Source organism: Lathamus discolor, chromosome 3 (genome assembly GCF_037157495.1).
Source record: "Lathamus discolor isolate bLatDis1 chromosome 3, bLatDis1.hap1, whole genome shotgun sequence".
NCBI classification, from domain to species: Eukaryota; Metazoa; Chordata; class Aves; order Psittaciformes; family Psittacidae; genus Lathamus; species Lathamus discolor.
In genome coordinates this window covers 92,007,149-92,034,735 of record NC_088886.1, presented here as the reverse complement: position 1 = coordinate 92,034,735, position 27,587 = coordinate 92,007,149, and the positions used below count along the sequence as shown (strand labels likewise).

Below are 27,587 nucleotides of genomic sequence, written 5' to 3'. Positions count from 1 at the left end.
CTAGCTTTATTTTATAAAAGCTAAATAGGATTCATAGTGGAAAGAGATTTGTAAAGAACTCGATCTGTGGCTATTTATCTAGGGCCTGTCTACTAAATTCAGAACAACAATGTCCTGTTTTAAGAACCTTGTATACCTTATTTATGCAACAGATATTTGAAGACTAAGTTTCATTGTCTTTGGGGTACCTGAAATGTAAGAGTCTCATTTGAAAGAGAAAATAGGAGCAGAAAGTGCTCAGCATTTTCTGAAAACCAGATCCTCTAAGATATTTGACAGTAGGAAGCAAAATTTGAGGATATTGTTCATCAGCTTAGAAAATCTTGTCATGAAGGCTGTAATTTCTTAGTTTCATAATAAGCTGTGTCCCAGTGTTGGCTCTTACATGCCATATTCTATGTCTGCAGTGTATATATATATAAATTTTATTCATATGTAAGGTTAAACCTTAAACATATTTTTGTCAGCTTCAACTTGTTTTCTTAAGACAAGCCTTTTTACCTTGAACTGTGTTTAAGCTCTGTTACAGAAGAGCCCATATAGTAGGCTAGGTTAAAAAGGAATGGGGCAAATAACTGTCCAGTGAAAGTTTATGGTGATGCTTGTAACATGGGCGGTGATTGTGGACAGCAGTGCAGAACAGAAAATTTTCTTTCTAGATAAGAAAAGGCTTGAGAGGATCTTATCACTGAATGTAAATATCTGAAGGGACAGTGTAAAGAAGATGGAGCCAGACTCTTTTCAGTGGTGCCAGAGACAGAACAAGAGGCAAGAGGCACAAACTGAAACACAGAAGGTTCTGTCCTAACATGAGGAAGCACTTTTTACTACGAGGGTGACCAAGCATGGGCATAGATGGCCCAGAGAGGTTGTGGAGTCTCCAACCTTTTAGATATCCAAAAAGCATCTGGACATAATCCCAGGCTACTGGCTGTAGGTGGCCCTGCTTGAGCAGGGAGATGGAATGACCTACAAAGTTCCCCTCCAGCCCTGACCATTCTGTGATTCTAAGGTACTGCAGTGGTAGGTTTGAAGTGCTCTGCACCATTTCTAATGAATGACTGCAACATTACCTGTTAACAGGGTTGGGTTTTTTTGACACTCACTGTATCTTAGGACATTTTCCTGCAGGTCATCAAAATACATGATTGCTCAATCATAAAGCTTTCAGGTTAGACAGTGCTCCAGCAAGTCAGTGTAAATGTCACACTCTGCTGAAGAAGTATTCCCATTCTTTGGCAAGAGCACTGTGTAAGGCAAATAATTAAAAACATTTAAAAAAATGAAGCAAAACTGACAGCAGCATGATGCACTTATTTTTTTCATGCTTTATCTCCACAACTGCTTCCTCAAAGCCAAGGTAAATGCTGCACAGTTTGGAAGATGTGTACTCTGATTGCCTTAGGAAACAAACAGACATAAGGGCAGATTAATAATGAAACAGCTAATGCATCCCTTGGGAAAGAGGTACCTTCTGTTATTTTATTTGACACATTTTCCTGAAATGTGCCTCATTCCAAATACTTCCAGAAGCTTCTGACTACAGACCTGTGGGCAGGGTGTGAAAAAAACATTGCATAATTTTATTAGTTGTAGTATCCACAAAGGGCCAATTTATCTAACCAAATTTCCAGAATTTATAGGATTTTCATAAGTATAAATAGAAATAAAGCTGCAGAAATTTAAAGAGAATATATTGAAATTTATGGGAGGATGATATCATACATTTTTGAAAATTGCTAGAGACTCCCATTTTAGACATATTCAGGTATCTAAAACCTTAGGCATCTGTGATAAGAGCTTGATTTTTCTCTCTTGTATTGCATTTTTGCAATGGTTTCTGTGGCATTTTAAGAAATTGAGAGTTAAATCTCAGTAATTTTAACTGAATTATATTCCTTATTTGTAAAATAACCACATTACTGAGACTACTGTTGTGTGCAGCAAATGCACATAGGACCATATAATCAACATCTAATTAGCCCCACTTCATGTTATATTTGCTTAATGTTAAGTTTGTTAGAGCTATAATTTTTTCCTTTAACCGTTATAGCAGTTGAATTTTAATTACATTACCAACAAAAACCTCATTAACATCACGTAATTGGCAGCATTTCCAAAAAAACCTGTACTAATTGAGTATTTTCTGAAGACTTCCCATCAAAGTATAATTTAACCATTACAAACAGCTTGGCAACTACATTTACATAAAGATGTGTCTGAGGAATGTTCTCATGTGTGGAAAATTAGATTTGATATTGCCATTAACAAAATGAAGGAAGCTGTTACATAGCAAATCACTTCCACATTTTAATGATTTTGGCTAAACCCCATGTTTTTGTCAAGAGGGTCAAATGAAACCCCTTGCTTTTCCACAAAGAAGCAGCACCCAATCTCTGACTGACAGTTAGGAAGCAGCTTGCTTTGTGAGAAGGCTGCTCCACAATCTTTTCCAGGTTATTCTGTACTCTCACCAGCTAATAGCAGAGATGAGTTACTGTCTTAAACAGACCACGGTTCTTACGCAGCAGGTTAACTCAGAATTTTTTAAACATGTGACCAGGGAATAATTTCATTTACAATGGATCTGTTGCTAATTATTTTGTTCATATTTGTATATTGTGACATGACTGAGTTGATTACTAATCAAAAGAATACAAGTATTCCAATCAGTAGTAGCCTCTAGCATTTTTAAAAGACTCCCTAAAATAGTTTCACTGGAAAACAAAGCAAAGAAAGCCTGCGTAATCCTTTGATCCTTCCCCTCCAGTCTGGGATGAATGACACTGAGATTAATTTGAATGCCAAGGTGATGATTAAAAACAGGCTAATATGGTTCACATATTCTGAATACAGGGAGAAAAATGCTAAGATGAAATAGCTATCATGAATGTCCTCCTTTCTTGTTTAAATCTGAACACTGAGAGTTTTGCAGAAGCAAGATTTCAAATAAGAGTTGGATAAAATTTGAACACAGCATTCGATAGTCTCAATAATTATCCAAACTTTATCTTTAAATATTGTGTGTTCCTATCCCTGCTTGGATTCGTTCCAAGAAATTGGAAATAAACTTTGTGAAACCAGTTCTTGTTAGGATGCTAATTAGGTACTTGCACTGATTTCTTTGTCCTTTCCCATTTTACAGTTGTAGTTAACAAATGCAAGCATATTCATCTGGCAGTGTGCCTTTGCAATGGACCACCTATCTTTGGATTACAGAACGTAAGTTTAAGCAAGATGTCAAGAAATGCACATGGCGTTTTACATTCTGATTTTATTTTTTCTATCAAACAGGTGTTAAATGTGCCAAAACATGTACTAGCATAACATGTGCTAATATACAATATCAAAAGTGGACGTAAACATCAATTTAAAGCTTCAAAGTTCCTATCATCAGTTCACCTGAAAACTACATAACCTGGGCACTGTTATCATTGCATTCTCCCAGAGATGTGTTAGATACCTGAATAATCTACTCATTCTGACAAAGAAAAACATCGTTTGAGGAAGTGGGTCATATGTGTATAGAGATGTTTGCTGGAAAGGCCTGGAATTCCATGGTTCTGGTCAGTATACCACTGAAAAAAAAAAAAAAAAGAAAAAAGCCATAAACCCCTTATGTTATATTTTTAATTCTGCAATAATCAATACAAGAACTTTATTACCATATAAAAGTAAGTGGATGCCTCAAGAAAACTGAGGGACTTGCTACTCTTTCTTTTCAGCACTTTCCAGTATGTTCATATTGCTGAAAAATGTTTCTAAACCTTCTGTAATCTAGGAGTAATCATTACTGCCTCAGTACTTACAAGTCAGTTGTATCAAGTCAGGCAAAAAAGCTTTGAGATGCCCTTAGGAGTGAAATAGCCTTGACCTCCTGCATGGCCTTGGCAGTTAGGGTCACAGTCTTGCTTTGGAATACTGGACTCTAAGCAACAAGCTTTCAGCTAGATGTTGTGGGATTCTGTTCAAAACATCCTGCATTACATCAGGGCCATGAACATTATGAATCGTGTACTGCAAATAAAATACATACGAATTCTGCTGACTCTTAGAAATAACTGCCATTCCCCTATAGCTTAACTGGAATGACTATAACTCTATACAGTATTCCAGATACTTGAGAAATAACAATGGTTTGCTAAATATCAGTGAAGGAGGCAGAGAATGTGGAATACACAAAACAGCCTACAAACCCCAAGTACAGAGGGATTCCTGTGTGATCCCTTTTTGGGAGGTTCATGGTCCTGGGAAAGTAGACTCAGGCAGAAGGCCAGTACATTTGATAGCAGGCAAACACTTTGGTCATTAGCTCTGAGAAAAAAGGTGCAGAAGCAGAGCTTTGCGTGCAGTTCAAAACTACTTTTTTGTTGTTCATTCCTCATTTATATCCTCTAACCTCTTGCTTATGTGTTTTTCTCTGCCTGCACTGCACGCAAGTTTTGAGGACAACTTGTGTATTTTCTGATGCTGGATATACTACTGGGATACCTTCTACCCTTTTTGTGCATTTCGCCTTGTGCCTGTGGTAGGTATGTCCAGTAAAAGATAGAATCCATCAGACCAGTTATGGTTTTGCCCCCAGAAGCCAGCTCCTTCATCTTTCTCTCTTTTACTAGCTATCACAACTTTCATAAGGAGGCTGGATTCTCATTCTTCACCCTGGCTCATTTTAACAGCCTCAACATTATTCTTGACAACAGAGAAATCCTGCTAGCATCCAAATGGCAAGAAGCAAAGCATGGGGGTGGGGTGGGGTGAGGGGTGGGGGGGAGAAAGCAGGCAAATCCTTTGAGCAAGAAATTGTTTATGAAGAGTAACAGAAGCACTAGCAATTGACAGGTTTTGATGCATGTTCAGTAGAACTGGGTTATGAAGAACATTGCCAAATATCAGATAAGTTTATTGATAAAGCTGTAAAACACTGTTCAAAATGAAAAAGTCTGTTATTTACCATTGCCTGGAAATCCACCTGTGCATTAACCAGAGCTTTTGCGATTTGTGCTGAGTTCTGAAAATGTACATTATCTGAAAAAGGAAAAGGAATTGGCTGTTGAAACGTGTAAATACTGCGAAGCATAAAGTTATAGTGCATTAAGTTGTGTCCACTAATTATCAAGTGATACAGTTGACATTACAAAGAATGAGTAAGCATCTAATGTCATATGGAAATCTACCAAAGATCTAAGTACTGATCCTAATCAAAGGCATAGAAAGATGCTTCATGTTTTTCAAACAAAGTGATTCTGGCTCTGTATTTGTACTGCCATTTGCAAACCTCACCATCTGCTGTTCCATGGATGAGAAGATACTCTACGTTTTGGAAATTCTTTGCTCTTGCCATCACAGTTGAATTCTGTTGAGAGGAAAAACGAACAGTTCAGCAGCTTCAATTTAAACCACTCAACCACAGAGCTGAAAGGCTTTCGTTACCTAGTAGAACAACAATCAAACAGTTGAACTGGCATAATAAGGACAGCAGTGACTTCATATCAATCTGAGATTATAAGAGAAACCATATGTATTTAGTGCCTTTTCTAAGAGCCAGTTCCTGAAAAGCACAGCATTAGCCATTGTGTCATTCCCTGAATGTTATAATTTCTAGGCAGATCTACCAGATCTACCAGGGCAGTTTGGTATTGAGCATTTCTGTTCTTTGAGTTGAGATGAAGAATAGGAATTGAGAACAGGATCCAAAATCTTTAATAGGTATCTGTCCATTAACTTCTTTGGGCATTAATTCAGTCCTCTCTCTATGCAGAGCTGGTATGTGCACTGCTGGAGGAAGCTATACACTGCCTATCAATGTGAAGAAAAGAAGAAAGGCAACCTGTGCCACATAGGGGAAGGTGTTCTGACCATTTAGTATGCTTATGATATTATTGTCAGAGAGTGTACATTTACATGAAGCAGTTTGCATACCACGGCTAACAGTACCAACCAAAGCCTTATCAACATTTTAACCTCTATCACAAATTCTTCCCTAGGCTAATGGTTTGCATTGGCAGAACTGCCTGACTTGTCCAAGTGCGAAAATAAGAATCCTTCAATTTAGCATATTTAGGATTTATAAATACAGAACTGCGAGTAACTATAGAGATATGAATTTCCTGTAGCTTAGCTGCTACAGGACTGCTGCCATGAGTCCTGGCAGGTCATTTTCTTTCTTCACAGTTCTACTTGTCCTTGGAAGTGTGATTTAAGTTTAAGGCAGATCAACACAGAGAGAAAATTCTCACCTTGTAGTGCTCAAGATTATCGGACTCTACAGGCAGACCCATAAATCGTTCTGTGTAGATAGATGCTGTGATAGTAAAGGAGAAAAAAAATATAGGCAGAGAATGTACAGATATTTTTGTGCCTTCAGTGACAAGCAGCAAATGAAATATTGTTTATTTTAACTTATTTTAACTTATTTTAATACACCAAATGTAAACATATTTTAAAAAATAAACTATGAAGGTTAATTAATAAATGTCCTCCAAAATGTCCTTGCAGAAATAGTGGTTTGATACTCATCTGTGGAATCAACACAATGTTTTGTGAATAAAGGTAATTATCTGATATTGCTTTATGCTACTGGGTTGAACTCCAGGTCAGTTGAATGAGCCAAGAAGCCAATAAAGGAGCATGGTGAAAAGATGATACAGCCTATTTTTGCCACCTTGAAAAGAATTTAGCAGAGCAGAATTCCAGCCTGGGATGTGCATGTGTAACTACAGTAAATATGGATATATATGTTGTCCATTTCCTACTGAATGAATATACGCAGGAATTAGGAGGAGCAGGAAATGATACAGGGTTGCACTAAAAAAGTGGTGCAATTGCTGTTCAGGTCTCTGTTCAGTTCCTTTTTCTAACTATGACAAAGACTGTTAACAGATTTGACAAAACAAACGTGAATAACTGAACAGTATCACCAAGAAATCAGTAGGAACAGCTATCTTTGAGCTGCCTGGGTATTTGTAGAGCCGTTATGAAAATTTTTGGAAAACCGATGCAGCAGCTGTCGCTACCAGAACATTAGTTTTCTTATGACCTTGCCTTGAAAGAGCAACTGACACATATTGAGCAGTCACGCTACAGTATTGCAAGAATTTTATTTTTTTAACAGAGTCAGGGCTTTCTGACAAGGAAGAGCTGGAATATTTTCCTCCCATAAGAGAAGTGATGGCCATTGAAATCCATAAGGAATGTAATTGTCTACCTTGTTGTCCGGTTTGTACACTGCATTAGAATAATTTTATTAAAAAGTAGAAATAAGAATCCTCCCAGGAATGGAAAATGACTCAATATGTTCCCATGGTTTATTATATATCCTTTACATATGTTACTACTGAGTGCTAACAATGTGTACTGTGTCTCCCAGATTAGTGAACTACGGCTCCTAAAGATAATTTGTAATAAACTTAAGTATCAAAAAAAATCTAAGTAGCCTATATTTTATGAAAATCCTTTATCATTCAATGAAAACAGAAAATGTGCAATATCTGTTGTCAACACAGTGTCAAACAACCATATTGGGCTTAAGTCTTCAATAAAAGATTTGAATGGCTGGCATTTCAACAGTATTCTGAGCCAAATTCTCCACTCTTCTACCAGTATAGCTACAACAAGTCCACAGAGGTCAGCAGAATTGCATTATAATGACTAAGTGGAAGATTTGGCTTGTCAATTACTGAGGAAGAAAAAGGAGATAAATTGCAAATTTTAATAAAACAGTCACAGATCTAATGCTTTTAACTATACATTGTCCCCCAGCACAATTTCCCTTGCCATCTTGTAACTATTCAGCCGTTATTAACTCTGACACAAAATGGAGGTGAGTGGGAGGGTTTCAGAGAAAAGCTTATGGCCCAGACTCTGATCTGTGCATCTAAAAGAGGGTGGAACAGAACTTAGAAGCTCTAGGGGCCAGTGCATCCTCTGACTACTTAGAGACTCAAATATGTAGCATCCTGTAGTTTTGCCCCTAACACCGTTCACCCTAATGTTAACATGATTTGTTTGCCAAAACTTATGACTCACAACTTCCTTCTGTTTCCTTCCTTCCTTAGTGGAGGTACATTTGCCTGTTCAGATTTGACAATGTGTTTTTAGCAAGATTCTTTAACTCCTTCATGAAAAATCATATAAAGTAAGGATTGCAAAGGTGTACAATTAAGTTTTACCTTAACTAAAAACTTAATTCAATTTTTAATGTTTGGACAAATGTTTACAAATCTTTTATTTAAGGACTTCTGCAAAAATAGTGCTTTACGCCTGCATTCTGGAAATAATTTTGCGATCATGAGCAAAAATGTCTTAAAAAAATCTTGATGCCAGTGAAAACATGAAGACTATGCTTCCTGTGTCATACAAATGTTTTCCCCTTTGTTTGCAAAACACCATAAATACAAGGAATGTCTGTGCTAGCAGTCAGGGAAGGAATCTTTCCCATTTAACCAAAATTTTTTCTCATAACCAAGACTTCTTAGCAAACGACCATATGCTAAGTAAATGTGTTCAAAGTGCTACATTTTGCTCATTGAAAACAAGCATGCCATGATTCTTTTTTACACTAAGGTTCCTTTACACCATGCCAAAAGCTTAACAGGTCTGTAAGTAAGCATGAGTGTGTGCCTGCTTTATTCACACAGTAAGGCCCTGGGAGTATACTCCCTGAGTTGTTTCCTCTGAACAGTTTGGAGCCTAAGTCAATAAACATAAATAAAAATATGTTTTGTAACACAACAAAACAGGAAGTGTGGCTGAGAAACATCTAAGGGGAAAATATTGAATAAAAAAAAAATTACATCAGATACAACTGAGTCCCTTTCTTTTCCACTGCTTTTGGGAAACAACTCTTCAATCAGCAGAGGTACTGATTCCTGACAGAGATAATTTGCAGTATATGAAGCTGAAGTGCACTGTGATTCCATTACTGGCAGAAAAATCATTTCAGCTGTTTCTGAATTCAGTACTACTGTTTTAACAGGATTTTTAGGGAGAGCACTCCTGAGTATAGCAGTTTATCAAGAGGGCTTTACACACTTTGGGTTTCAGATGTGCATATGGAATTATCTGGGCATACCTTCTATATGACAAAGTCTGTTCCAAGCTGCCAGTTGCAGTCAGTTATTTTCAGCACAGAAAACATTAAACTTAAGGTCCTAAGAGTTTTATGTCTAGGTAATTGCAATGTGCTTTAAGTTTCATATTGCCAGTCTCCTGCAATGATTTAATTTAGAAAGTCATTAAATGCTACATCTTGCTTTCCAAGTCAGTATTTATGACAAGTTTCCATACCGTAATATTCCCAGCTGGAAACAGGAGCCACAGCCATTCCACATTTAAATACTCCACTGCCAGATCCAAGTGCCAAAGAAGTTACATACCCACCATAGGACTAGGGAGAAATCACAGACAGTTTAAAAGAGTTGGTAAAGATTTGGGCTTTTTTTTTTCTGAATCAAACTTACACAAATCAATTCCAAAGTAAATATTTTGCTTTGAACACATGGAAGACAAAGCAACAAAAGCTTTTTGTTTCTTTCATTTATTTATTTCAAATGGATCTGATATTATTTCCTGTGAGACAGATTAGATGATTTCATTGAATCCCCTCTCTGTTGTTACTTCTTCAATGCTTAATGCAGGATACTCCTTTCATTACTGCTTAGAATCATAGAAAAATTTAAGTTGGTAGGGTCCTTTGAGGTAATCAGTGCAACCTCTATCTCAAAACAGGGCTAACCAGATTTAAATTAGGTTCATAAGTCACATGCACACTACGCAGTCTTTCTACCAGATCTGTTTCAACACTATCACTCTCATATTAATTTTTTTTCCTAAAACTGAAAGAAAACTTGCCTTGTGACAACTTGTTTTCATTGTCTTCCATCCTTTCAGTATGCACGTCTAAGAAGATTTACAAGTTCTTTCCTCCCTTAACAAACTCCCTAGCTTTTGTTAATCACTGGCATATTGAACCAACCCATCATCAGTACCAATAGGCTCAGCTAGCTACTTGGGAGCTTGAGATTGAAGCAATTCCTCCCTACCATCTGCCACTGATCCTGTTATTTTCCACCCTGATTCCTCAAACTGGGACCCAGCAAGGAAGAGTAAGTTCATAGCTGGAAGTCAGGGAAAGTAGTAAGTACACCTGGATATGAGAAGAGATTTGTGCAACTATGTGGGGCTAGTTGCTGAGACAGGGAAATTCTGTAAATAAAAATCATTTTGTTTGGCTGGCCATAGGATGTGGAACTGGGGCTGGGAAATACTTGTATAAGGTCTTTGAAAAATAGGGTTACTGTTTACTTTGGAATGGATGGAAGGATAAAAATATGGGGTGTGTCATGAATAATTCTGAAGATTATCAACTTCTTCAGTAGCACAAGAAAGATTATTAAGCATTTATTTGTAGAAAAATAAGTTAGTCCCTCCTTCCTGTTGACATTCCAGCTTGAAATGACAATGAGGAATATGCTAATAGAAGCAATAATATGTACAATTTTTCCAGTTCATTTGATTGGCTTATTTGATATTTTAAAAATCAGTACACAAGGCTAAACAGTAAAGGATTAGGATCAGGCAGATAAATCTATGCACTGTAACAGAGACTTCAAAACCTGAATTGATTTAGTCATTAAGTTATTTTGCCATCCAGAAGAGTTTGGTGAGTCTGAAAGTACTATGAGCTGCATAGTTCATGCATACCTGCCAAGCTATAAGTAAGGAATCACCTTTGAACTCCTTTTGAAGGTTATGGACCAGGACACAGTATAATAAATAGAAAAAATGAAAAAAAGACTGACATGTTTGGCAATAGTGCTGTTTGAATATTACATGCACTACTGGGATACAATGCTTTACAGGTGTGAAATCTCTTAATTGGTTCTGGAAATAAAATATGATTAAAAAAATAAAATATTTTCATGTGGCCTTTAACTTACTTAATGTCACTTTAGAATTACTCACTGGCAAGTGTCTGTATCACTTAATTTCACCATATGGTACCCCATTTTATTCTGGTGTTATGGCAGTGTCTGCCCAAAATAATTTAAATATTAGTTGGTAGAAGCTTCATAGAAAGATTTTAGCAACCCTGTTCATGTGCTAAGATCAGGGAACTTCTATAGTTACAGTTGAAATGAATCTTAAGAGATCCATCCTCTGGTGTGTTTCTGGACAAGCCTCTTACAATGAAAACAAACAAACAAAAACTAGCAAAAAATAAAACAGTGACAGATCAGAAGAACTCTCCTGGCAAAGATAAACAGTTAAAGAAAATGAAATAAAAAGTCTTTCTGATTGATAATCAGAGAAAAATGAACATGTATGGAGAGAAAAAAAAACACCTGGAAAATGTTAATGAGCGGCTAACATATCAGTTTGTTCTGTAACCTTTTTTAATTAGTGCTGTGAGTTACTGCTGGATAGCTGACACTGATCTGCCCAGAGAAGGAGTAAGGGTGGCTAACACAGGTCTGGCCTCCAACCCATTTACTGTTCCTTACAGTGCTATCCCTAAAACATGAGACCCTCAGATGTTGTTTATCATCTTATTCTCCTGCACAGTATCATTCTGTTATGCTGAAGCTGATGAAGCTGGGTAGGAGGCAGGGCTCCAGTTCTGCATACGCATTCTTGATCCAGCCATTCATGATGATCAAAAGCAACTGAGTCAGACGGCCTAAACATCTTAAAAATCTCTGTAAAGGGGCTGTGTGGCATTTGTGCTGCCACTGAGTTGACTTCAGCTCTCCCAGAACACCAATAGTATGTCTGCATCCCATTTTTAGGAATAGTTCTACTTAGAAGTTGATAACACAGGAAAAATACCCCAACTATTCCAATACTTTCTTTTTCTCCATTAGAATGCAGTGCTGTACTAAAATATGTAGTTGAGCTATGCTACTCTATTTCTCAGTGCCTTAGGGTAGAGGAATATGGTCATTTAATAAGAAAGACTTGCAATGCATCTGGCTATACAAGGTTCTGAGTGCATTACAAAGAAAAGGGTGTGAAAAAATCAGTGATGAAAAATAGATTGGCTGATTATTTTGAATGACTCCTATACAGTCTCATTTTTTCTACTTCTTGGTGAAGCTGTCAATGTTGTACACCCCTAAGACCCACATTCATCCATACTGACCATTTCAAAGCCAGCCAAGTATACAGTGATTCAGACAAATGCAAGGGGTCACATTTTCTGATAATTTTAATCTCAGATCAGAAAGAGCATACTTGAATTTTGACACCATGACAGTAAATCCCCAAGTTAAAAGTAAAGGTAATTAAACCATCTCAATTTTCCTTAACTTTAAGTCCAAACAATGTATTAGGCTTTTCAGTATGCCCTCTTGAACTGTCAAAGATTCCTTTTTGGGAGCTTGCATGGTTTCAATTGCATGATATAGTCACCAACAGGAACTATCCCCTTTGTCAATATCATCAAACACTGGCGGAAGAAACTTTATGCAGATTTAGGGCAGAATAAGGAATAACAAAAAAAAAAAATTGCAGAATTATTTAAAGATAGAAAAAAACACAAGCACTTACCCAGCCCCATATTGCTATTCGTTTCTCATCAATAAAACCCATTTCTATAAATTTCCTGTGAAAAAGAAAATCACAGAAACAAATACATTATTGCAAAAGATTGATAATGCTATTACAAAATAGTAAAAAATAATTCTCTTTCACTTTTTTCCAAACTTTAGACTAAGTTAAGCAAACTGACAATTAGCATAGCATGTCTGATTTCTACAAAGCATGAGTTATTCTATTAATAGATATTTCAGAGACAAAGGAAGATTATTTCTTGAAAGAATAAAAATGCTGAAATTAACTTTCTTCATAATAATTATTTTTTTTCCAGTGGATAAGGACTATGCTCAACTGGCTTTTTGGCAAAAAAGTTCTATTTTCTTATCCTTAGAAGCCACCTGGATTTAGTCCAGACTAGATTAAACACCACACATTATACTCATGTTAAACATCACACATTCTACTCATGTTATACATGTGCATATGTATGTTTATACGCACGTGTACAGGCATAAACTCACATACATGCAGAAAAAGAAAAGTTCAAACCATGTATTTCTACTAATAACCACGTTTCATTTCCTGTAGCTCTACATTCTCTCAGGCTATTATCATTTTCATTGTTTTAATGCCAAAGGTGCTGATTGCCATTAATATTCAGACTTTATCCTGCAAAACACTCAACGTAGTTGCTTTATAGGTTGATACTCTGATCCCTCAAGAAGCACAATATCAACCTCTGAGATTAGGGATTCCCTGGAGCAATAAATAAGCTTTCTTTTTATGTGCCTGAAAAGTGGAGAGCACATACTGCTATTATAATATAAAATAAGTAAGGCATCTTCTAATGCTCCAAGTAGGTAATAAGCTTTAAACAGATGAAAGGTGCACCTTGCTTATCCAGTCAGTAGTCAAACTGCGCAAAGAGAATCATAAATATTAGCTGTCCTACAAAAATCCCGCATCAGAGTCTGAAGACTGTATTTCAAGAGCTGTATTAGCAACAGCAAAGAAAAGAGGATAAGGCAAAAGAACACAAAGGTTTGAGAGTGACAGGTAAACAAAATAGGTTCGGGTACATGCCAGGACACGTATAAGTCTTATTTTACTATAACAGGCATGAACAACTGACAACACCCAAAATATGGGATACTATCTGGGTGGGACAAAGTTCAAACAGCCAAAAAATGATTCAGGTTTGTTACATTGCTGTCTTTATCCCTGGGGTTCCTCCTACAGCAAAAATCCCTCCAAGAACTTACTAGAGTATAGTACGCTCTCTGAAAATCATACATCTTAAACCATGTGTTACAACAGGAAGATGGAATGCAGTACATTTAACTGAATAAAAACTTAGTCTAGGTGCTGACAGAAAATTGGGATGTGTGAACTCTGAGGTAATTTTTTCACAGCCTGTCTCAGCAGATTTTACAAATGCAGAATCAGCTTAGGTTCCCTCTGTCTCTGACATTTTATGTCTGAGTGACAATTCAGAGTAATAAAAAAAAATTATCTCTCTGGTGATATTTTAAAATATGCCATTTCTGCTAAGAGTTTAAAAAAAGAAAATCAAATAATAGATGAATAGAAAAACCTGACATAACACAGCAATTCTGTTTCATTTATCACGGAAAAGGAAAATGGTGTGTTCATATAATTGAGGAGGAAATTAATTATCACAAAGCAGAAAGAGGAAGGAATAGACACCTTTCTCACACACACTTGCAAATACAGGCTGTGTTCTCAAACAAGTAGAGAAAACTGAGGGAACCTGTGCTGTTAGATCCGATTTCTAGCTAAGCTACTCAGAGTCAGGTCTATAATTGAAGGAGTGTATTTACTGTTGCACCTGGAAATCTAACCGTGCTCTGATTGGCCAAATTCAAGACTACAGGCTAGACTTATTCCTGCTTTGCGTTCATCTCTGGTGTTCAAACACTTCTTTAAATGCTCACTTCAAGCAGTGTTACTGCATCTGTAAGCTTCTCAGGCAGCCTTTCTTTACAAAATCTCAGCTTTCACTGACTCCCAAAACCTCTGCTTAGGGAATTATTTTTTCTTGGAAAACTTTAAGCTCTTTGATGAAAAGGAGCACTGTTGGGGAACAACTACCAGAGGACCTCAGACACTTGCTGTTGTTCATAACTCCTAAAATAGCATGTAAGGCAAGTTTGTATGACCAACCAACATCCAGGAGGCTTGTGTCAGGATTCAGTTTTGCTACAAAGGTCACATTTGACCTTTAGCTAATCACTGTGGTACATCACTATGGATCTTTGGCTAATAAGTGTTGTCACTGATGTAGGTTTCTCCTACAGGGAGAACTTAAGAATACTGGGTAATATGTTGGCTTACCTCTCACCACTGACACTTTCATTTATGTAGGCTTAGGATTGAAGCCTCTAATGATGCTTTTATAAAATGGCAGTGGTGAGGTCTAAATGTGGACTTAGTAGTATATGGACTTTAATATACCACACAAGATCTCACTGACATCAAGCATCTCAATGATATTTTATTTCCGTAAGTTTTCTTATTTCCTGGAGACCTCAGCTCTCCAGAAAGGCTGAGTAGTATATTCAGTTGTGGTTTTTTTCACATTACTCCTTGTAGGTATGCAAACACAACAGTTATACAGGGAGACATTCTACTTACTTCACTGCTGAGATTTGGTCCTCAACTTCATAGACTCCAAGTCTTCGATATACTGCATGCAAAATCTTGTCACCTTGATAAGCTGTCCCTCTGCCATCCACTAGAATAACAACAATTCCCTCTTTGCTTGCAAGATAGGTTATCCAGCTAATGCTAAATGTTTCCTTTACATTCTGACTGCAGGGTCCTCCATACCTGGGGATGAAAATTCACATGTTTTCAACTCATATTATTAAATTTATATATGATTACTGGATACTGGACTATAACTATAGGTACTTCTTACATTTTCTCCACAAGTATTTTGTTATATGGCTGTGGCTTAGCTCAGCAGACAAGCAGTTCAACTACCATTTTCATGTATTTATGAGATTTTGCTATCTAAAATCTATTTAAATCCTTTAGGTCTTATGCCTAAGACAAATTGTTAGTTTTAGCTCAGACAAAGGGGTGTAGCATCAGGTGCTTGTCACAAGGGTAATCTTCGGAATAGTCACGCCTCAAAGTCATGCTTTTTTCTTCTCTTCAAATTCCTTAGGTGTAACACCAGTTTTCATTGCTTTTCTGCATTTGACCCCTACATGCACTCAGCAATGCCAGAGGAAAGAGGAGAAAAAAGTACAGCTCCTTACACTTTCTGGACATCCCCATCTTTGTTTCAATAGAGAGTATCATGTGCTGTTGGAGCTGCAGTCGGAACACACCCCACATAGCTGAGCAATAGAGAGACATTCCTCATGAGAATGGCCTAATGCAAATTATATGTTTGACCTCAAGGACACAACTGATTTAATCATCTATTCTAAACTTAAGTCAAATATACTTGGCATTCTTGGACTTTTGGATCATCACTGATTAATAAAAAATGATGCAAGGTTTATTACACCCACTCAGCTCTCAATTTTTAGCACCACTGCAATTTTTGTTGCCCTTCCTGCCTGCAATAAATTAAATTTGTGTCAAATGTTCTTTAGAAAGAGCATTTGATCGAAGAAGCCAGTCCATACTGTTTAGGGGTGTTTGATATTTTTTTTTTCTTCTTAATAAATGAAGCAGGCCTTTGCATTTTCTGCATTAGCAAAGCAGAAATCAATAATGTCAGCCTGCCTCATGGTAAACAGAAGCAGCAACAGAACCAAGAACTCCAAGCAATACCCCACGTTTTTATCCTTTTCCTGATTCTGAGGAATCCTTGCCCTGCTAAGATTAACGTTAAAAATGCTACTGATTTCCATTAACTGAATTACTGTTCCAGAAATATATTAAAAAATCCATCACAACAAACAAAATAGAACTTAGTGGTTTTTCTTTTGTTTTGTAAAATATGGCAAAAGTCTTAGGTTTTGTTAAATTATAAGAAGTATGTTTTCTAACAAAACAGCAATGATCAAAGGAAATAGTACATACACCTGAATAAGCAGAGGGTACTTCTTGGATCTATCAAACTGGGGGGGTAGAAGCATTTTGTACCACAAAGCTAGAAAAGACATATTAAAATTATATTGTTAATTGTTAAAATGATTCATCCAAGCATAATCCAGAGTTTGGAGTAATAGTATATGAAAATGAATCAGTACTAACTACAAAACACGTGAACTGTGAATCACAGAACTGATGCAAATAACTATTTGTATTGAGTTGTTGAAGAACAATTTTGAAGAAATAAAGTGCCAACTTTTATTTTAATTTAGCTGTGCATAAAATTATTATTTCACATAACTCTAGGTTCACAGTTTTCCAGGTGCCTAGAAAAACACAACTAGGAATGTAACTGTTATGAAGATTATCAGAAATGAGTTTTGGAAACTTTATACTGACTCATTACCATGGAATATTGTTTATAAAGTCACTATGGAAACAACAGTGTATGCAAGTCAATATAATGTATAACACATGAACAGCAGTTTACTTTTCACATTTTATTATCACCCTCCTATAATGATTTTACACAATATTTCCAATAGTATTGAAGATTTTTTTTTTTTTTAAGAAAAGCATTGTGGATCAGAGATGTATTTTAACTACTATTTTACAGAGAGATGCCCTGAGGCACAGACAAATTGGGTGTTGTCAAACAGGGCAGAACCAGGCCTCATCTTCCCAATCTGACAGGCTAACAAGAATGTTCTACAAAAAAAAATTATACTATAACAAAACGAAGGCAAAATATTAAAATGGTATGAATAAAAAAAGTATAATAATGATATATAATTCTTACTTATACCATCCACTTCAAGTTTATTAATTTCTTCTTTTGGCAGTTGGATATTTTGCAAAGCAGACTGCAATTCCCAATTGTCTTCCAATACTCTGAGCTCTAAGTAGAAGAGATGACTGAATTATTAACTAATTTATTAATTCCTCTTCATTATTTGAGATTCCTTTATTTTGTGTTATTAGAACAGAAAGGAAATATGTGTGTTTTACAAGCAGTGTAATGAAGTCAACTCAGACATTTCTAATTGGGTTTGACCACATAGGTAAATAAAAGCAAGGCACATGTATAGAGCACAAATATTCGTAAGATTTCAATAGGATGTACATTTTGCAACGCAGATCATTGCACATGGTGCTTCTGTGTGTTTTAGAGTCCTGGATGTTATGCTATAAACTCCTTTCTCCTGCAGATCCTTCATCCCAGTTTTGTAATACAGAGCTGTAAATGCAAAGCTTATCCCATATTGCAAAACACAGTTCTGTACCTCCTTCCTTGCTTACCACAGTAACACCAGTTTAACCTCTGAAACCCTTGGGCAGTATGGTGAAGTGCACAGATGTTTGGGAATATCTTGTTTCTGTGCTAACACAGGAAATTCAGTTTCTTAAGGGGTTGTGGCAAACCCTTGCTTAACCATTGTACAGTACACAAAACTTACTGTACCATTGTTCGTATTACTGCACACTTAGTGAACCTCTTCTGTTGTTTATTGGGTGTTATTTTGTTGTTTTTATTTTAAAATCTAAAAAGTATTTAAAATTTTTGTTTTACTTGCTTTAAACTCATTTTACAGTGATATGATTTACAAATTACTATTTAAAATTTACATATTTTCCAGCATAGACTGCAGAATTATGTATTATGAGTCTACTGGGTATTGTTTGTTTATGTGCTTTCCCATAAGTAGTGATGGATGAAGAATATTGTACATAATGGATATTAGTGACTTTCAACTTCAATTTAAAAATGAAAGAACCTTTTAGAACTGATGGAAATGCTTCTTGGTTAGTTTGACTCTTTCTCTATTTTTTTTTTTTTCCCCCAATAGCAACCACTTCCTGCTTCTGGAAAAGCTCAACCCCCCCCAGACCCTCAAAGTACTTCTCTCAGCACTTCTTGAGCTAGATAGTATCCATGACATGCCAAAAATACAACACTGGAGTTTGTTCTTTCAATCTCGACAAGTTTTGCAGATTCATGTGGGGTTTTATGGCTGAAAAATCATCCTAGCACTGGATACTCACCCAGACTCAGCTGAACCCTTTCAATACTTCCCCTCAAAACTCCTGAAACTTGCGCACTGCCACAAATTGTAGGCATGCTAGAAGCAGCTTCCAAACAAGTGTATGTTAGTTTAACTTCATGCCTCCTACTAAAATTCATATCTTTTCAAAATGCTGCCAACTGCAATGAGAATGGATCTACTAAAAATAGTTTTGCATCACAGAAGAGATTATGAAAGCAAGGGACTTAAAGAAAATTAAACGAAAAAAGGTCATGAAAAAGTCAAAGAGAAGCCTGAATTTGCTTTTATTCCTGAAGAATAATAGCACAGCAGAGTGAGGCATCATGAAACCAGTGGTGAAGATCCATTAAATGAATGAAACTGTTCTCTCTTGCACAGAGGTTAAGAAACAGAGGTATCTGTAGTTGGGCACTTCGCTGCACTCCATGATAAGGAATGCCCTTGATACACAAGGTCATAATGAATCATAGAAAACAATGAGCTACGGCAATGGATTAAATCTGAAAATAATCCATGCATTAGCTGTATCTAAACCGTTAAACCTATTTAAACCTGCAAAAGAAATACCAGAATAACATAGCGTTTTTATAGCACAATTGCAACAGATATGTTGACCAATCTTTTCCATCTGCAAACACTTAACATTTTGGTTAAAAACTAAGATGTAACAACTCCTATTGTAGTCAAAATAATCTTACATTGCAATTCACTGACTTCTACATGAATCACCACTGATTAATTTAGCTTAACAGTAATGCAGCATTTGTTTGCCTCATGTTGTCTTCTGGTCAGACAACACCGAGTTTACAGTGGGTTATCAATACTGGCTGACCTGGCAGTAAAGACCCTGGCAGTAGAAATGTCAGTGCATTTCTACTGGTTACTGGGCAGGAAAGGAAGAATGCCAAATCACTGAGGTATTTTACAGGACCGTGCTAGTTTTCGTAACACTTCAGGACTGAGTACTTCAAGTTGGAGAATTTTTTTTAGGGAAAAACAAAGGACAGAGAGAAAAGTCACTGCAGAGTAATTAATATTTTCATGGTTAGCAAGTTTCTGCTTGGTCTGGTTGCAAACAGTCCTCACTAAAAGGCTACTTAAAAAATGAGGGTTCTGAATGTTTCTTGCTGAAGTTCCTATCTTTTATCAATAATTCACCCTGTCTGAAGCAGTTATTTAAACTGATCATCTGAAAGAGCATTTGCTCTTCCCTGACATCTCTGCTGATGGCTGAAGAGCAAGTCACTGATCCAAATTCTAATTAGTAGAGCACAACAGCTCAAACTGCAAACTCTAAATAGTACTCTGCTGCATTTTGTACAGGGTAGTTTTGCTTCATGAAAAAAGCCCTCAGAAAGTCTTGTGTCCGTCCAAATGTCAAAAGGAATAGTTAGGAAACCAAAATAATCTTTTCTACAAAGTTTGACTCAATATTTAGGAGACAAAGAGCTGCTGATGTTCATTGCATCCATAGGATAGAAACAGGAAAAACATCAGAATGCTATAACAGTGCTGGATTCAGGAAAGAAAATGAAGTCAGTTCACTGATATTTAGCTTTCACTAATTAGAAATCTAAAAAGACACTAGATATTTTGATAACAAACAAGATGAAAGGCTTCTCGATCACAATCCAAATATTGTATTAGAGGATCCGTGTAGTGAAGAACAATGGGAAAAAAGAATGCTTAGAAATAGGCAGGGTATTTGCAGTACCTCTATCACCGTAGTTCTCAAAAAGAGTAGAAATGGGAATCCCAGGACCTGTCACAGAATGATAAGAAGGCAGTTTATAGTTTGAAGCTGGAATTTTATGATGGAGTTTGTATTACATCAAGATTAGTAACTGAAAGGAGTTAAAGAGCTCAGAGTTGATACACAAACCTAAATCTTCTCTGCTGTATAACACACTAGTCCCTGCTGCATGAAATACATAAGGTACTGTGTGACACAGACCTGTATACATACAGGCACTGCTTATCAAACATAATCAAAGCAACTTTAAATTTACTAACAAACTCTTCCTCTCTACAGATGAACTGACATCTAGTTAATACCTGAGATGTGATTATATAAGGTGCTCGCAGAATTAACAATGTGAAACATTCTTCTGAGAACATGCCACATCATATTTGTGAAGGTGAGTGGCTTTCATATGGTGATGACCTCACTGACTGCTTTGTGCAAGAATGATTGAAAGGTGTTATTATTTGCTACATTTGCTTCTCTGCTCAATGGAAGTTCTCAGGAACTCTTCAGATAATCAGTCAATAAAAAATCAGAAGAACAGTAAACTTTAGATGAAATATGCAAAAAGAAAACCATGGATATTTTTCTTTCCTTTTCTCGGATTGTGACTTCAGTCTTCACTGTTATTTGATTACAGTAATGGATAAAATGTTGAACCACTGAAATCACCTAACTTATTTCAAGAGTTAAGACTTCATTTAATACTTACAAGTAGTTTCAGTGATCATGCATCTTAATGAGCTGAATTTTTCTTAGTTCAGTTATTAAGAATGTTCTCAGGTAAATATCCAACATTTTGTGGCTGACACGAATTTAATAATTTCAGTTGGGAAACATATTGTAATAGTCTCTAATTGCTAACTTTGATCACATAAATTGGAAATATGTGTTTCTAAATCCTGCTCTAGTTGCTGAAAGAGAAACATGACTTTGATGAGACACATGAAAATCTATTTTGTGCCATGAAGGACTTTCAAAAATCTGTTTTTAATTCCAAAAATCCCAGTATTTTTGTTTAAAAAGAAAAAAAAAGTGAAAATATTTCAATATTCTGAAACATCTTCCCAAGGATTCTGGACATGGAAAACTTTCTTTCTGGAAATTTCTCCTGGTTATTGTGAAATTTGGGACATCATTTAGGATAATCAGTATTATCTACAACTCTGACAAAATAGAAAGAACAACTGATTATATGTTTGCTCCCATACTATACATACCATAACAGATCAAGGCGTAATACTTAGAATGTTCACTGAACCTTGCTGTATAATACTGGCATCTCTCTTTCCTTAAATTGCAAGTAATGCATTGTTTTCTGATAGGTCTACTTCCAATACTGATTCTAGGAAAAAAAAAAAAAGAAAAAAGCAATATTTATTTTGCCACAACTAAATTCACATGTGTCTGCCTTGCATTCTAGAACGAAGGCACTGTATTTTCAGAACAGTTCAATTAAAAAATAAATGTTTTCCCTTTTTATCCTTTTTTTTTTTTTTCCCCCAAGAGTATATTTAAACTTTAGATGCTATTTGTCCTAAATTTTCACATATAATCTGAGGTCAAGATTTAGTTAAAGTAGCCTATGAAATTATACTTTAAACATTTTGAAACTAAATTATTTTATTAACAAATCCAGAGCTATCTTCTATGAACTTCGTATCATTAAGATAATGTTGGTTAACACTTACTTGTAAATATTCCTTCTTCCTGGATAGCCTTCAAATTCATTGCTTGAATAGAAACTGTAAATTCATTTATATGTTAGTAAACAATCCATAAAGTAATGACCTATAAACCAGCATCAAGATGGAAAGCCATTTTGGAAGTTAACTTAGACTTTTTGAGATTTCCACATGTGGTGGAAGAGTAAGTTAAGCTTATATACCTTACATCTTAATAAATCTTTGATCAAACTCTGATTAGACGACAAATAAACCATATATATAGGTACTCAATTTTAATTCTCCCAAGCTAATCTCTCCAATTATGTAATTATGTAAGCTGTATCTACTTATACAGTAAGCCGAGGGACCATAAAAAGAGAAGTAAATGCACAGTGTCTAAGGGTTCACCACATGATTAAATTTAAGTATTTCTAAAAAAGTATCTCTAAGATTGGTGACTGAAAATAGAAAAATGAAGACAATTTGCAAAGAATATCTCATAAGTAAAGTTTGCAAACCTGTGCAGTGCCTTTGCATACAAATTTGTTGTGGATACATTCAGATAAGAAACAAATTATACCTAGCTATAACTTTATGAGTTAACAAATGGTGTTCCAATGATTAAGTGTTGCTTTTACTGACAACACAACATATTCTCTTCTTAATGTTACTTACATTGCATCATTTGTTACTCTGAAAATGTATATTGCTTCCCATTCTCCACTTGTAATTTGGATTGCATTCTCCTGCGAAGCAAGGCATACAAGTTACTGAACATTGTAGAATTATTTCAGGAACTTAGAATAGATCAATATAGAACACTTTGCTTGACTTACCACAGAGCCATTGATGTAATGAATATGCTTATAACCATTTTTGTCACTAAAAATTTTGTAATATGAACTGCTGTCTGATGTAAAATATGGTGCAGAAACAAAGAACTGAAACAACAGAAGGAAAACGGTAGATAAAATGTAAGTAAGACTGTCCAAGCTGATCAGCAGATTATAGAACATATACTAAAAGTAACAAGACTATTTAATCAAATGGGACAAAGTACTTTGCACAAATGATATTTTACCTATGATATTCAATCTTGGACTCAGTACATACTATAACTTCTAACCTGTCATGTCAGACTTCTTAAACTGATAATATAAATACCTCAAGCACCTCACAAATGCAAGCTCCCTACTTATAAATGGAATAATTTGTTTGTATATTCTGAATGACCTGTATTTTGTTATTAAAAAATAGGTAGAAGTGATTTTTAAAAAATAAGTTTCTGAATAAAGCTGATGCTCATGAATGGTGCCAGACTGAAAATCCTGTTTGGCTGATTCACTGAGCAAACACAGCACTAAGTAAATGAGTATCTGAAGCTTCCCATACTATTCCACTAATGTTAAAGAACAGATTATCCCAGATAATACCATTCAACTTTTTTTTCCTTTGAAACCATCATCTCTTAACTAAAATTGTCAGTCAAGTTGAGTTACTGCAGCTGTGTTTCATTTTCAGAATATGAACATGGAAGAATGACCTGCAAGCATTCAAGCATAGCACCGAACATTCCCCAGTGAGTGACTTCTGAATAATAGCAACCCAAACTCAACCAGAACCTGTGACAAGCTAAATTGTTCTGGAGCCTGCTTCTGGTACTCCTAATACTTGAAATTCCATAAAGGCTAATGCAGGGATTCATGCATGTGTGCAATTTCTTTAGCTCTTATTAGAGCTAAAACCTGTCCTTACAACCTCAATAAAAATGGTGAAACAAGAAAGGAATCAAGTAAAATATCAAATCTTGTAAATGTGTGATCTTCACTTCAAGTAAAAATACATCTCTTGAGGGACAATGTACTGAAAAGCAAAACTCTTAGTTAAGTCCACTGCAAGATATTCAGGCATAGTGTGAGGTCCCCCATATTGAATTCTGGTAACTTTGCTTGCCTATGGAGTAAAATAAGCAATAATATAAATTCACTGTTAGAATATGATTGAAAATTCTGAAAATTCCTGTTTGGCTGATTCACTGAGTAAATACAGTGAATACATAGACTATGACTGAAAACCATATTCTATGCTCTTACAATTTCCTTGCATGTTTGTTTTTCCTGTAAGTGAGACAGGTGTTATGTCTCTTCCAAGATATAGGTTACTGGGCTGAGAAAATTTCTTTTGCTTAGGGGTAACTGCAGAGAACTGTCAACTGCCATTTTAAGTGGGATATTTTACCTTGAAGGTTCTTCCTTAGCTCAGGTTGTGCAGCACTTGGCACTGAAACTATGTTCTGAATGGACAGGTTTTATTTTTAAAATGCTGTGGTATGTCTGATCTCTCTTGAATGACATCAGAGAAATTTTACATCTATTCTTTGTCTCCAGGATGCTTCTAAGAATTACACTGCAGTATGAATTTACCTCTTTTCATTACTTGCCTCCCTTCGGTATAGTGTCTAATCAGTTGGTCTGAAATTTGCAAAAGGGGACAGAAAAAGTTTTTAAACTCAGAAAGGAGGTAGCCAGATATTATGCCTAGCACAGCAATAAAGTCTCAATCCTACAGTACAACAAGTTTAAGCAGTAGTGTTGTATGACTCAGAATGATGCTCCATGTTTCAACTCACTGCTGTGAATATGCAGAAAGCTGTAGCTTTTCATTAAATCAAAAGGGAATACAACAAGAAAACATACCCCGCCTGCCCATCCTGTTTGACTCTCTTCTATGTGCTGTTGATTCTGAAAAACAAATGTACAATCTTTTAAGAAATTCAAGAATGAGTTTATGGAGAGTCAAAATCTTAAAATAAAAAGTCAACAGCCACCTGTAAAAATGTATTTTAGGACAATTGCTATGAATGCTCAGGGACTTGAGGGTTGCCTGAGGTAAATATTATTGTATTAATACCATTATGTTAAAATATTCTTTTTTAACAGCTGTCATCAGAACTAAATAAAAGCTGAAGTAATTTTTTAACCTTATGCAACATTTTCACTGAAAGCAAGAATTAACAACTACTTAATCTCATGAATTTTTCAGCAAAAAAGCCTGAGTAAAATAATTTCAGGAATAATAATATAAAAAATCTGTGTTAGATTCTCAGGTAGTTAATTTGACAAGCTGTGATGTTGATTTATAACACATATAATGTGACTACTAGGTACATCTTTTAAACAAACCTTAAAACCACAAACCAAATCCTTTATCTAAGTAAATAGAAATCAAGGGTCTCTGTACCTGGTGCTCAGATTAGAGATATTAAAGGAGCTTATTTTCAACAGTTTAAAGAAATCTCAGAAATAAAGGAATTAAAAGTTAGGCAGCAAAAATCAACCAGGCTATCATACCCTGTGACTATGACTGTAAGTTTAGCAGGTCTCAAGTTCTTGTAACATTCTTAAAGCTGATTTTAAGAAAGACTTCTGCTGAGCATAAATGGATCAGAACCTCCTGCAGCTAAAGGGACATTTTTATTTATGCTTTACTTCTAAAGTTTCTAGTGCACTTTCAATACTTTCCTAAGACTTTTTCATTGAAGAGTATAATATCTTGTTTGTTGGAAGGAGTGATTTAATATTTAACAATTCTGCATTCAATGTATTTCTTTTTTTATCTTGCAAACTTTTCTTTATGCTGTTCATTGAATACATTATTTCTTCACTGTCTGAAATAAACTCAAGAAATTTGCTTTCTAAAGACTATGGTTTGTATTTGTTATTCTCAGTGTAATCTCATTATCATTCAGAATCATGCTTTCTCCCTTTAAACTTAGTCCCTGTAAAGTGACTTATCTGAGAAAAAGTTGCAGGTACTTTCCCATTAGAAGGCTGTTTAATACTTCTAAGTGGCTCCACTGAGCTACTAACTCAGAAGATGGACTTTATTTCTTTTATAAGAAAAATAGGATGTGTTGTTTTATATCTGCACCCTAAATTTATTTTCCTTTCTTGAAATTAAGACTCCGATCTTGATGACATAGTCCATTAAGGATATATTTAACTTCCCTCGTTTGAGTAGTCCCATTGACCTCTATGGGATTTTTCTGTCTATTAAAGTATTTACAGAATTTAATTAGAGAACTGGCATTTGCATAGGAAATCCCAATTTCACAAACACATGCCTAGCTTTTACTCACACGAATAGTTCCACTGAAGTCATATTGGTTTTGATGGTCTATTCACACGAGCAAGACTCAAACGTGAACATTTTTGATGAATCGACACTTTAGGAACATCTTGTAGATTACATTTTGTTATTATTTTCAAGCACATAAAGCCTAGCACATTTATTGTACATTAGTCTCAATTTAATCTGAAATCAACAAGAGAACTGTTTTTGCCAATGGAAACATACAGAGATATACTTTCTAACGGCAAATAGAGCTAATGCAGCACTCCCATCTGTTCACACTCCTTCAATTGGCCATTTGTGCAAACTTTAATGTGATAAAAGCATTGTATCACTGTATAAATATAGAGTTATAGAAACGTCAGTAGTGACTCCATAAATAAGGTTTCATGGAGAAATGCAATTAAACAAGGATAATAACACAGTCCTGCAAGATGTTAATTGTTCTGGTCTCGTTCCAGAAAAGCAATTAAGCACATGCTTAATTTTAAACACATAAATAGACCTACTGAAATAAATAAAACCGCTTATATGCTTAAAGTTAAGCGTATTTTAAAGTTCTTTGGTGGATTGTGGTAGAATTGTAGAAGAAAAAAAAACCTGGTATTTTTTTGGGGTGGTTTTTTTTTTTTTTTTGTTTTTGTTTTTTTTTTTAATTTGCAACAACTGTCATATCATAGAGGAATAAAAATTATTTTCAGCTTGGAAAGTCTGTGTCAACAAACTCTGAATTTACAATTTATCAATCATACAGAACACTTTTATAAGTATTCTTGCCTTTTATTTCTCATTAGTTTTAGGTTTCACCCTAATGCTAGTTTTTATAAGTGTTCTGTGCCATAAACTCTGAAACCAAGACATGCAAACACCATCAATACTAACAGACTATAAATGAGACTTCTGTATTAGTTACTGAAATTCAGAGTTATTCTTTCCTTCAGGATCTATATGGATTTATCAGTATCTACAATTTCCAGGCTTTACAAGGTCTTTAAAAGAAATGCTTTTTCAGAAAGGCTTCTGTACATGAGATCTGTAATGATCTACATACAGGTATAGACAGCTAGGCCACCTAATCAAATGCTAATTTCAGCAATGTTAAACTTATATTTCCAACTATATTACCTCTGGACAGTCCCATGTATTTGAATTTTCTTTGAAGTCACAAATAGCTAAGACTGAAAAATTCTGGATTCTCTTTAGCCATTGCACACAGACTCGTCTATCTGTTACCCAAGTAAGCCAAGTAAAATAGTGATCACTAAAAAATAATAAAAAAAGGAAAGAAAGAGTAGTTATTAAAGAACAAAAAAACAGAAGCACTGCTACAGATTGTATCCCCCATAGTGTTCTGTGGAATCAACAGCAAAGCTTCCAGTGTCTTAGGCA

At 35.5% G+C, this 27,587-nt stretch overlaps 1 protein-coding gene across 2 annotated transcripts in view; it reads right to left on the bottom strand.

Moving 5' to 3' along the window:
* Nucleotides 1-3,256: 3,256 nt before the first annotated feature.
* Nucleotides 3,257-27,587, bottom strand: part of FAP (fibroblast activation protein alpha) — a 39,929-nt gene continuing 15,598 nt past the window's right edge. The window contains exons 11-26 of one of the 2 annotated variants that reach the window (XM_065670564.1): nt 27,324-27,459; nt 24,764-24,808; nt 22,904-23,008; nt 22,743-22,813; nt 22,092-22,145; nt 21,621-21,745; nt 20,371-20,418; nt 17,411-17,509; nt 16,600-16,669; nt 15,193-15,387; nt 12,550-12,604; nt 9,289-9,388; nt 6,240-6,304; nt 5,284-5,356; nt 4,955-5,028; nt 3,257-3,578 (exon numbers count right to left, since the gene is read on the bottom strand). In XM_065670564.1, the coding sequence (XP_065526636.1) occupies nt 3,477-3,578; nt 4,955-5,028; nt 5,284-5,356; nt 6,240-6,304; nt 9,289-9,388; nt 12,550-12,604; nt 15,193-15,387; nt 16,600-16,669; nt 17,411-17,509; nt 20,371-20,418; nt 21,621-21,745; nt 22,092-22,145; nt 22,743-22,813; nt 22,904-23,008; nt 24,764-24,808; nt 27,324-27,459 (1,417 nt within the window). In that variant the 3' untranslated portion in view covers nt 3,257-3,476. Of the gene's footprint in view, nt 3,579-4,954; nt 5,029-5,283; nt 5,357-6,239; nt 6,305-9,288; nt 9,389-12,549; nt 12,605-15,192; nt 15,388-16,599; nt 16,670-17,410; nt 17,510-20,370; nt 20,419-21,620; nt 21,746-22,091; nt 22,146-22,742; nt 22,814-22,903; nt 23,009-24,763; nt 24,809-27,323; nt 27,460-27,587 lie in introns of those variants that run through there. The other variant, XM_065670565.1, reaches the window with a different exon arrangement.